This window comes from Haemaphysalis longicornis, unplaced genomic scaffold (genome assembly GCF_048455015.1).
Source record: "Haemaphysalis longicornis isolate Haplotype H1 unplaced genomic scaffold, Haemaphysalis longicornis Haplotype H1 scaffold_9, whole genome shotgun sequence".
NCBI lineage: Eukaryota > Metazoa > Arthropoda > Arachnida > Ixodida > Ixodidae > Haemaphysalis > Haemaphysalis longicornis.
The window spans coordinates 82,363,658-82,376,501 of record NW_027526460.1 but is presented as its reverse complement, the minus strand read 5'-3'; the positions used below and the strand labels follow the sequence as shown (position 1 = coordinate 82,376,501).

General features: G+C 44.2%; 1 protein-coding gene across 2 annotated transcripts in view; it reads left to right on the top strand.

Moving 5' to 3' along the window:
* The first annotated feature begins 539 nt into the window (after positions 1–539).
* The window catches only part of LOC144152475 (uncharacterized), a 68,230-nt gene continuing 55,925 nt past the window's right edge, over positions 540–12,844 (top strand). For both annotated transcript variants that reach the window (XM_077683748.1, XM_077683747.1), the window contains exon 1: positions 540–684. In XM_077683748.1, the coding sequence (XP_077539874.1) occupies positions 577–684 (108 nt within the window). In that variant the 5' untranslated portion in view covers positions 540–576. The remainder of the gene's footprint in view (positions 685–12,844) is intronic.

Sequence of the window (12,844 nt, the reverse complement as noted above, 5' to 3'; positions counted from 1 at the left end):
CAACGTCCCTAAATAGGCATGTGGTGGCGACGTTTTTGCCCCCAGCACACCCTAATATTTGCTTAGTTGCTCGGTACGAATCCATCATAACAATAGGTAGCGCACAGTTTTCGTCAAGAATAGGCCTATTGTAACTACAGGGTTTACGTGTTCGCTCAAAGTCTCTGCTTCTTCACCTATATTATTAGTGAAAACAATCACCAAAATTCAGCGTTGCTACCATCAAGAGCCTCTGATTGATGGCAACGCACGTAAATTTATACAGTGCGCAATGATAAACGTCCTATTTATAGGCTTCTACCCTTCGTGTTAGCAAGAGGTCGGGCCATTCGTTTCTCAGCGACACATGGAATTTCAAAAGACTTCGTGCCCTTTCTTTCGCGAACATGTCCATCCACACTCCAAACTTAAGACACTCCCGCAGGAAAGGTCATCGCACGCACAAAAGTGAATGCAGCAGAACAACTAAAGAAATAGGAAATAGCACTGCTACGAGGGATATATTTATATATATATTCCCTCCACAGAATAACGACGTAGGTTAGTCTGCCTTCTAAAGAGGTATCTTCGCCACTTATGGTAAACAAGATGAGGGCTATCACTTTACCAATATCTTTCGCCTTCCTTGCATCTTTAGCTTCGGGCGGACTCTACGGACCCCCATATATGTCGGATCTAATGGAGGTAACAAAGCTTATTTTATTTTGTGAATGTTTGCGTAAGGAATTTGTTGTGCAGCGATACAAGTGAAAAATTTGTGACATTGTAAAAATGCAGTGTTCCGCATAATTTCTGCTTGTGGCATTCCTAATCAGTTCCCTAGGGCGCGCCTTGTTAAAACTTCATTGAACTAATTTCTCCAACTGTCCACGCACACGAACATGTGCGCTTAAACAGACGCAAACGCATGCGCACGCACCCAAACTTGTACACGCTCCCACACACACACACACATTTTCTGTACACGCACATATGCATGCACCCACACACACAGTCACGCGCAACCACAAAAGACACGCACACACACACACACACACACACACACACACACACACACACACACACACACACACACACACACACACACACACACACACACACGCACGCACACACACACACACACACTGATTGAGAAAAAAAGCGAAAACGTCCATGTGTTGGCGATTTCCGAGCCCTTTAAAGATTCCCAGTTGGTCAAAATTATTCAGGAGCCGTCCACTATGGCGCGCCCCATCGCCTGTGTAGCATCACCGAGTTGTGAAACCCCACAATCAAATCAATCAACACATGTAAGCACACGCACGCAGGCATGCACACACACAAACATTGAGGCGGCGTCAAAAGAGCACACGACGAATGGGCGCGCGACAGCAGAGCACCGAAAAAACAGCACAGCGTCAAATGGGCGCGCGACAAGATAGCACGCGACAGAAGAGCACGGCATCAAAAGCGCACGTTTCAGAAGAGCACATTGACAAAACAGCACAGCGTCAAATCAGCACAGCGACACAGACGCACTATTTGATGGAATGCCTAACTTGGCAATTGTTTAGATTTTAACGCGTGTACAAACATTATCCAGGGCCCAAAATACTGTGTCTGAGTTTCTGTTCACGCTCCCTTGCTCTTTCTCAAAAAACATGTTCTGGCTGGAATTACTAAACAACGTATGATGTTGGAAATGAAAGCGTCGAAAGCCAGGGTCGTCAATTGATAAAAACATTCAGACACTTTCAGCAAATGCACTTGTAACCAAAAAATTCAAAATAAACAGGCGAGAGCTTGGCTGGCATGACACTGAAAATGGCTTTTGTTTCCTTTCAAACATCAATGTATACGAAAAAGATCACTTACAGCAATCGTTTCTGAAGTAGCCCTTAATTAATCCTGAAGTGTTAAAGAGAAGTCTGTTGCATACGTACCACTGCGAAAAGGACGAGATTTCTCTACGGAGAACGGAACAGCTGGCAGAGTTAGAAACGCACTTAAATATTTTTACATCATTGGCATAGAAAAGAAAACTACAATCATTAAATACTGTTGAGGCATCTTTTATAAAGATTGAGACGAGAAGTGTTCCGAGAACTGAGCCCTAACGGACACCACTGGTGGCCTCATACGAACGAGAATACATTCCATTTACACGGACGATACATGGCCTATCACATACATAATTGCATATAAGAGATATGAGGGATGGTTTTATATCAAGATAGTTTTGACTAAGAGCTCGTGGCAGACGATATCAAAAGCCTTGCTCAAATTAAATAGACTACATTTAGTTGGCCTCTCCCTTGCACAGCTTCCGAAGTATGCAGCATCAAGTTGACCTGATTGGTAGTGGTCGATTGCCCTGCGAAAAAGTCATGCTCTAGGTATTCATGTGGTTTTTACACTGAACGTGAGTAGTTCATGCAGTACGGACTCCAACTGTTTAGAAGCAGCACATAGAATAGGTATAGGTCGGTAGTTCTTAGGGTGTAATTTTGAACCTGCTTAAATACAGGAAGCAATGGAACGGGAGATGATACGTGTAACATTAAGGGACAAGAAGAGAGCGGAGTAGGTCAGGGAACAAACACGTGTTAAGGGCATATTAGTTGAATTCAAGGAGAAGAAATGGACGTGGGCAGGGAATGCAATGCGAAGGCAAGATTACCATTGGTCATTACGGGTAACAGATTGGATCCCTAGAGAAGGCAAGCGTTGCAGAGAGCGGCAGAACGTTAGATGGGCAGATGAGACCAAGTAGTTTGAGGGAATATATTGGTCGCAGTTAGCACAGGACCGGGATAATTGGAGAATAATGGGAGAGGCCTTTGCCCTGTAGTGGGTGTAGATAGACTGGTGGTGATGATCATAAAATACAGGAATAACTCTTGCATTCTTCCAACGAGCGGGGAACTTTCCAGAGTTGAGAGAAGTTTGATATATACACGTCCAGGCTGGAACACGGGTATCACCAAACGCTTTCACTGCAGCAGAAGGGAAGCTGTCAGTGCGGCACGAAAAGGACGATTTTATTTGTTCTAGAGATTTCGCAGCAATACATTCTAAAACCAAAACTTCTGAGCATGTATAGCAACCTAGAGACACTGGAGGGGGACATGCTGAACTTTTTTGCCATAATCGGAACGTAATTGCCGCGCAAAGGCATTGGCAACGCTCGATATGCTCTCTCCTCGTTCATCGATGAGCTTAATGTTCCCATGTGAATTTTATGAGGTTTGAGAACGGACGTGGCCCCAGAAATCTTTGGCATGGCGTGTTGCGTCAACCTCAACCGCGGCAATGTAACTCGACCTATCGCGCTGAACCAGACATTAGCAAAGAGATCTGAGTTCGCGAACGTCATTCTGCTACCTTTATTGCCCCGTTTTTTTAGCTTGTTTGTACGCAGGATTTTTCCTCCCCAAAGCTCGTTTCAGTTGAGCGGAAAATCAAAGCGGAAAACTGCCTTTCTTCCAATATTTTCGGAAACAAATCTACCTAAGCCATCGTAAAGAACTTCAGTGAAAAAATCGGCCTGCTCGTCAACGCCGTTAAGGTTGGGTATTGGCGACCAGTATAATAATATTAATAATAATCAATCAATCAATCAATCAATCAATCAATCATGTTTATTTACGTGCCCAGGAACAGCCAGAGGCCTGAGTGCTGGCGCACGGGTAGTTTCATGAAAACAAAATACAAGAAACATATAGCAAGAAACAAACAAGCGACAAGACACACACAAATTGAAGTAGTGAAAATGACAAATACAGCACAGGCGGAGCCTGGGTACAGGTAAAAAATAAAAAAAAGAAGATGCCTATGTTGCTCCGCCTGTCGTAAAGGCCACACGACAGGCAGAGCAACAAAGTTTGACAGTAATACAACAAAAACAACGGCAAGAGTGTAGAGACAAATGATAAGACGAACAAATGACAGTAAACAGTTTCAAAAATAGGCAACTATCAGTTGGATAGACACAACCACAGAGAAACCAAATTCCAGAAAAAAAATAGCGACAGACATATCATAGGTGTTTAACATACTGTATTCAACAGCGCTGTACGGTAAATTGTAAAGGATTTCTGAAAGATGTCAAGGCGTTCAAAGAAGCGGTTGTAACAATTCTGTATTCTGCGCACAGGGGAATGATTGGAGTTGTGCGCAGCGGTCAAGAACGGGCGGTGCGACCTGGTGGGCCTTTGTGGTACACTAAACTCTAAACAGTTAAGCAGGTCTGCGCAAGAAAGGTCACCATGAACAATTTTGTGAAGAAATGTAAGGTCTGCACGCATACGTCTGCAGTTCAAGGAAGGGATGGAAGGGACTATGGGTAAGTCAGAATCAGGATGAGAACTGTGATTGTGATGACGGTGCTTAAATATGGATAAAAACTTCTTCTGCACACGTTCTATTAATTCACTACTAGATTTGGAGATGCCGTTCCAGGCAACAGAAGCATATTCTAACTGTGGTATACATATTGCATTGTATAGCATTAGAAATGGATCTGGAGAAGAGAATTCCTTTGTAATCCGACACACATTTCCAAGGCTTCGGAGTGCTCGCCGGGTGATGAGCCTAATATGAGGAGAAAAAGAGAGGGTACTGTCGAAAAGCACCCCTAGGTCCCTAATCTCATCAACCCTTTGCAGAGGAGCTCCCTCAATACTGTAGGAAAACAGCAGACGGTGGGTTTTCCGGCTGTAGGTGACAACCTTTGTTTTAGTGGGGTTTAAAATTAGGCAGTTTTTCCTGCACCAGACCGATAATTCCGACACATCCCTCTGCAAGGCACAGCAGTCCTGAACACCGCTGATGTGCCTAAATAGTTTGACATCATCAGCATAGAGAAGAAAAGAAGAGTTTGTTAACACTGTTGAAACATCATTGATAAAGACAGAAAACAATAATGGACCCAGCACGGAACCCTGGGGTACACCACTTGTTGCAGGGTAAACACTAGACTTTTTGTAGTTAACATCTACATAAAAGGACCGGTCAAGGAGATAGTTGGACAACAAGGCAACAAGGCTTGCGTCTACACCGGACTTAGCAAGCTTGTTAATTAATAACTGATGGTTCACCACATCAAACGCCTTACTGAGGTCAAAATAAATAACGTCCAACTGGGCGTTTTCACAAACTGCAGCCGAAGCCTGTGTCATAAAGCTTGCAAGATTTGTGACCGTCGATCGACCAGAGAAAAAGCCGTGCTGATTTGGTATCACAACGTTCTTGACGCAGGCAGCAAGAACTTTGTGCAGAGCTGACTCAAAGAGTTTTGAGGCGACACAAAGGAGTGAGATCGGGCGATAGTTAGAAACGGCTGACTTATCACCAGACTTAAATATTGGAAAAATTCGAGCAATCTTCCATGCACAAGGAAATTTACCTAAAAGTAAGCAGTTATTATAAATGGAAGTTAAGACAGGCACAAAAATGTTGCCGTAAGCCTTCATGAGGGCTGCTGGAATTCCATCTGCACCACAGGAAAATGATGGTTTCATCCGTTGAAGGCTATCATTGACAATTTTTTCATCGAACCTAAGTGTGTTAAAATTAGAGTTATTAAACGATAGGCGTTCGTCGTTGCCATCTGGCAGTTGAAAGACAGAATGAAAGTACTGAGCAAAACTGGTGGCAACATCCTCAACCTCTTCACCATCGGAATTAAGCAGGCTAACGTGTTCTTTAGACGCCTTAGAACGGCCGCGTACATACCTCCAGAATTCAGCCGGTTTCTGAGACGCAGCAGCCTCTAACGATTCTATATAGAGCTGGTGGTCACGCCGGTAGAGGATTTTACAAAGTGAGCGATACCGACTAAACTCCGCTTTCCACTTGTCAAGCCCAGAACGCTTGGCCCTTTTGTGGGCGCTATCCTTAAGTTTAAGCGAACTTCGAAGTTCTTTAGAAAACCAGTGGGGAAATTTGGAAGGGACAGGCTTATAACAAGGGATATACTTTTCCATGCCCCTTCTGACGATTTCAGTGAAACGTCGAACCTGTTCGTCAACATCATTGACATCCAAAACACTAGACCAGTCAGCAGATGAATAAAAGTGATACAGCCCAGCATAATCTCCACGCTTGAAAGCATATCGCGGGACTGCACAATTGTCAACACCGCCAGAGCGATGCTGGGTCGTGACCGAGACAGAGACAATAAGAGGGGGGTGAAACTTGTCGGGGTGCACAAGGGATGTTTCGGAGGCACACACTTGTACGTTTTTTAAGTTTGAGAAGCACACATCTAGAACATTACCACAAGAGTTTTCTATGCGGCAAAACTGCTGCATGGAGGTGAACGATTGAAAATCTAATAGCATGCTCCATTTCTGCGCTGCATAATGGTTTTTGTGCTCAAAGGAAAGACTGTTCCAGCGAATACCTGGGGTGTTGAAGTCTCCAAGTATAATGAGCTTATGGTTGGAGTGTGCATTTGAGACATTTTCTATGGTTGTGAGTGTTCGATTAAATACAGAAGGTAATACATCCGGGGATATATAGAATGCACCGATGAGTAGCTTCTCGCCCTTCGTGAGGCCTACCTCAAGCCAGACTGATTCGTCTAGGGTCTCGAGGTCAGCACGCCGCATGCAATGCACTGAATGATCAATGGCAACGAGAACCCCGCCACCTTTTTGTTTAGGTCCAGTTAATTTTCTGTCGCTTCTAAAGATTTGATAGTTAGAAGGGAAATAGTCGGAAGACGAGATATCATCGGAAAGCCAGGTTTCAGTAATGACAACAGCAGAAAATTTAGAGCATACAATATTTCTAAAAAATTCAGAGGACTTAGTTCGTAGACCTCTAGTGTTTTGATAGTATATGTCGAAACTCTCGTACTTACTGATCATTTTCAGTTATTTCGGAGCTGTGCAGCATACCAGGGTGGACCTTGCCCTGAAACGGCTTGAAAAGGCAGCCTTTTGGCCACATAGACGGGTCGCTCAGGCGCCTATAACACTCCTATAATAATAATAATAATAATAATAATAATAACCAATCAATCAATCCTGTATATTTATTCTGCCCAGGAACAGCCGTGAGGCCTTTGTGCTGGCACACAGATGGATACAAGTGAAAAAAAATGAAAAAAGTGAAAGGAAAGAACACTTCGACAACGTATAATAAGGAAGAGTAAAAAAATAACTTTTACAATGGATATTACAAAGTATACCGTACAAACCACTTCAAAACGAAGATAGCGTATACACTACATGCAATGAACACAAACAGGACTGACAGGATACAACAGAATTTTTAATTACATCGTACAGATGAAACAGGAGATCTGCACGCTACAGAAAATCGTGTAACGTTATAACAGCAATCCCTAAAATGGAAAACAACAAAAATATATGAACAGCATACTATCCATATAGTAAAGCAAGCAGGTAAAAAGAAGTTACTATAACCAGAACAAGATCCATTCAGTATGACGGAACAAAGAAATATTCCATATAGTTTCGTGTAAGAGAATAAGAGGGAGCGTATTAGCGAATGAAAATTCTGCAAGTGTCTGAACTGAACTGATTGAGGGAGCTGTTAAAAATATCTACGTCTGCAGAATAGAAGTTACACGTGCTCTGCAGCCTAAAGCGCGGCAAATGTCGGTTACAAGAGCTGAGAGTACGAGAAGAATAACATTTTCTTGTGGTTTTAGGAGCCACTGTTAGCTGGATCTCAGAAAGAAGACTATTAATAATATAAAATAACAAGCTATTCAATTAGGACCCCCTTACAAAACTTTTTTGAAGTCTCTGAACATCGCAGTTCTTTCGATTCTATTCAAATTTTTCCAAGCTTTACAATTCCGATTGAGTGTAGAGCTGCCACAAAATGTGGAAGCTCTCTTCTACCTCATGTGGCTCGGCGTTGCCTACACATTTTTTTCTTTAAAAAATGGCCCAGCTAGCACTAAGGGTGCAAGGCAGGAGAAAAAGCAGAGTTGGCGGCTCCCTTCCTTCGTTGTGAGACAAGGCTGCTGCATCTCATATTTATTTCCGAACTTGGTGCTGACAGCTCTCCAACACTAACAGCACCAGATCGTTTCGTCCGCAGACTTCACAAAGTGGACCACGTTAGCCCGCGCTGGAACTGGCGGCCGAGTCTAAAGTCAACGCCCGCGCTACGATCCCAAAGGAAATGCTGTGCGCCCGGAATGCGATGAGAGCTCCATCGGTATTCATAAAGCGAGGAACCCAGGTTCAATACTGACCACGAGCGGTGTTTTATAGGGTCGTAGCCCCTGAGGGGCTGGGGCTGTTGGCGTCTCCTGTCGTTGTCGTCGTCGTCGTTGTAATCACCGTCTTATGTTGTCATGGTACTAAAACACCGGGAAATCGCTTACGCCTCGCGCTAGCGCGTAACACGCAATAACAGACACCGGGACACTCCTTTACGCCTCGCGCTGGAGCGCTTCTTAACGCGTACTAAAAAACACCGGGACACTCGGTGACGCCTCGTGTTTGATATCTTCGTGCTTCAAAGGCAAGAGACTTTTACAGCAAAGCTGTACACCACTACCTCCAAACTGTTGCATCTCCGTTGGCATAAACGCCAAGGCGCCAATAATACACTTATACACTGCATGCTTCGCCCCTCCGGAGGTTTCTGGTTAGTGGAGATGGCCCAGGATTTATTTTTGTTTCCAACTATTGTTATTCTGTTGCTCACTGTTGACGCTCCCGCCGTACCCCTCGGGCCAAAGCTCCCACTAAGCAGCTCTGCTGTTGAAACTACTGTGAAAATTCATCATCCCTTGCATGTAGAGAGCACAAGGAAGAAGTTTCCAGAACGTATTCGATTGCCAAATTTACTGCCGGCTAAAACTTGAACTGCACCGCAACAAATAGCAGTAGCTAAGCATATTATGGTGGGTACAGCAGCTATTACGTATGCGGCTGACGCTGACCATGAAAATAACGTTCGCGCCTTCAATGCATTCTTTAACTCAACAGTTATCACTCAAAATAATAAAGAGATAGTGTAAGCCCGTCACCGCCAATTCCTGAATACGAACCCAGAAGCACCGACTGCACCTCGTGAACCGTGTCGACTTTGTCAGGTAGTTGGGATTTCTTTAAGCGGGTCTTTATCCCTTCGTTCAGTGCAATGGAGTAGCCGGGGTTTACTGGCCAACCCCTCCTCTGAATAAACCAGTTAACCGAGCTACCTGCCTATTTTCTAAACGACCTACATCGGTTTCTAGGCAAAAAGCTTTAAACATAGCTTGACTGAGGCCCAGGATCCAATAAATGGCATGGCTTACACTACATAAACCTACAGTGTCGAACTATTTACAATATAAACATCACGATGTTTCCTAGAATGTGTACCTTTAAAAAAATTACAAAATTCAAATTCACTAGATACAAGGATACAGAAGTTGTCCCAACCAGCACACTAAGTTCGAACATGACAGTGAACAGTGTTCGCTAAAGAGTGAAAAATCCTGAACCACCTCCACTCACGTGAAACCTGGGGAGGAAGAAGCATGCAGCGTATAAACATATTCTTTGCGCGTTGTCGTTTGTGCCCTCGGGGATGAATCCGTTGAGTGGCGGAGGTATACAGTTTTGCTCTAAAGGTTCCGTGTCTTTGAAGCACGAAGCGTTCTAGCGCTGGGCGTTGGAAAACGAGTGACCCGATATTTTAGCACCGTGAGTACGACGACGACGATGACAGGAGACGCAGAAAGCCGAGCGCCTAAAAAACATTACAAATACACATAACCTAGTACAATGAAGTAGTGAGATGATGATGGGCTTAACATACATGACCGCGATTGCAAATAAAACAGAATCAGGTCCTTGGCTTCAACCTACCATAAATGACATTCAGTACAGCAGGTCTCAAACAAAACGAGGACAGACATTGCGGGAAACAGTGCAGTTATTCAATGCAATGCAAATTATTCTTGCACAGCTGATATTCAAGGCGAAACCCTTCCACCGCGTATATAAAACTATGGCGGGGGTTTCTACGATCAGTTCACGCGCCGAAAAAAAACCGCCACCACATTAATGCCTTTTTAGCGAACAGTGTTTGGTGGGAGGACGATTCTGTGAAGACGTTTTGTTGAATTAAATCCGACACATCTAGAGAAGCATCTTTTGCGTGGAAGGACAAAAGATAAGCGAGGTTCTTGTATTGGTGCTCGCTTATATTTTCGGGATTAGTGCCTTTAAAGTTGGTATTTCGACAGCAAACTAGTCTTCCTATTTTATTGTACACGGTAGCTGCCCATGCCGCTCAATAATTTCTTTCAGAAAAATTATACCTATGAAGGGCGTGGCTCTTTGGGCTTCTGCGGGATATTAGCATGCCTTTTCTTAGCATTTCTATCATGTGTGCCTTATTTCAATTTCTGCCTTTCAAATTCTCTATGCAAACACGGTTCCAAGAAACAGAAAAATAAGCAAACCTCCCGTAATCTAACAATAAATGGCTGAAGCACGATGTCTGGTTAAGGTGAAGAAAGTGGTCGCTTACAATTCATTTCTTTGAATTCGATTTATTCAGATGTTGGAGCGGCATGGAATACGTTTAAATGGAGCAAGCACGTCATTCTGAACTTTTATTACAGATGTTCGTGCTCGCAATTCTGCGTTATTTTAGGCCAGCGGATGGTTAGGCAGTCTTGCGAAAAACGAATATTTATTTGTTAATTATGAGCCGGAATATTTCAAGCTTTCAGTCAATCTGATAGTTCGCGTTTCTTTTTTTTTCTGTGGACCTAATTTATACCACAAATCAATGAGAGCATCCCCGCGTTTTTTTTCTCACTCGTTCCTTGTAATGTCTTATTGTAGTAATTTTTTGAGGAACGCTTTGAGGAACCGGCGACAACAGATGAACAATATAGCAAAACGGCATGCGTAATTGAAGTGAGTGCGTATCGAAAAATTGTTTAAAATAAAGATTAATCAATTAAAAAGGATTGACGAGCGATCCTCATTAAATATTCTCAGAAGACATGGTTTCGAAAAACACCCTGAATTATAATTTTGCTATTTCTAATCATGTTTCCAGTGTTATTTTCCGCAGTTTTCTTTTTCGGTCTTTGTGAATTTTAGCTTATGTATAAGATGCACACTTTTTATTCAGTTGAGTAATTTTTGTAAGTTTGTTCTTTTTATCCCTTGGTGTTCAAAACTTCATTTGACCAACTGCCTCTAGTGACATTGATATAAATATTAAATGTGTCAGAGCTCCACAGATTATGCATTTGTTGTCCCTTAGTCTGCGCGTATACTTTCGTAGTACCTGCGAAAGTCTTCGTAGGTTTTTTACAAGGAACGCCGCATATGACAGCGGGAGATCGGGCGGGGGGGTGGGAGGGGCAAGATGAGCGTAGGTGGCGGCCGAAGAGGGCGAGGGAAATATTTGGACGCTATTGTGCAAAACACTTTAGACTTGCCAACTTTACGTCCTGGCCTCGCCTCACGGGGGAAAGGGTGACGAACCCAAATTCCAAGTTAAGGAGTTCTACGTACCCCAGGAGCCACTGACGGTCATCATTGCATTTGCGTGGGGCATCATTGTTTGCTCTTTAGGAGGGGAAAAACCTGGTGCGGTGCGAAAATGGGAATGTAGACGAAAACGTTGACCAGAGAGGATGACCGACGTGAGCCGATAGCTGACAGGTTGCCAGAGAGTAGTTAACGTCGACTGTACACGTTTTCGCCTTGCAATACACGAAACTAAGTTCTAATAAACGAGTGACGCCACAAGCAGTCATGATATAATGAGGCAGAGCGTTCAATCTCGTCTCGATCGCCGGTGAAGCCGCAACGAGTGTAAACGTCCATCATGGGTAATCACAGAATCCGCACAAAAAAAGAACGTGAACGATATGATGCGAGTAATCAACACAGCCGCTGCTTGAGCTGGCGAACATGGGCATGTCGTGCCCGCTAAATAAACACATAAAAATGACGGGATAAACAATCAAGAAGGGGGACCTCCAGGCGATATCCGGACATTTCGGTGTAGGATATTTTGGTGCCGGACGTTTCGGTGCGGACATTTCGGTTCACGAACATTGCGGTTGGTGTACCACGAAACAACCCCAAAGCCCTTTGCCTGTCTCAGAATCCCACTCTCAAAAGACCTGCGCTATTTCTACTCGTGTTTAAAATAGCTCCTCTCAAATACACACATTAGAATTTGACCCCCCCCCCACCGTGTAACGTAGGCTGCGCCCTTTCCTCCGTGAGAACGATTGGGGGGTGGGCTTTCGTTTGGGAGGTGGGCCATCCCTGCGCGGGTCATATATACCGGGTGCAGGAGGTATTTGAGAACGCTATTCCTTATTGTTGTACACACCAGCAGCCTCATCATACATATATAGGCTTACGGCTTCTTGTTCGTCGACCACTTATCATTGATACTGCGCAATTTGTTCAAAGATGGAGGGGTACAAGTTGAAGCAGGAAATGAAACGCCGTGCACTCCTCGTCGCCCTTGCCACGCACCACAGCGATTTGGAAATTGCCACCTTTCTCAACATAGCGACGTCTTTCCTTTGCAAGGCGCGGACAGAGCTCATGTGTTGTCGCGGTGACGTGGCATCTGCGGCGAAAAGGGAAAGCAAAGCACACTCAGCGGTCACACATCGTCAGAACCCTTTAATTTTTCCGCCGGAAGGGTTATCCGTTGTCCGCAATGAGCGTGTCGTCATGCCGCCCCACTTTTTTGCAGTACTCCGGGCTAATGCCGCCAGTTACGTGAATCTGCTTGACGCCGCTGTAAAGCCATTGATAGAAACTGTTTCAAAAGGAAGACCATAAGTCTTTCAGCAGAGTTTGGCTCCTGTCCGCACCGTCTGCGTCACCCAATA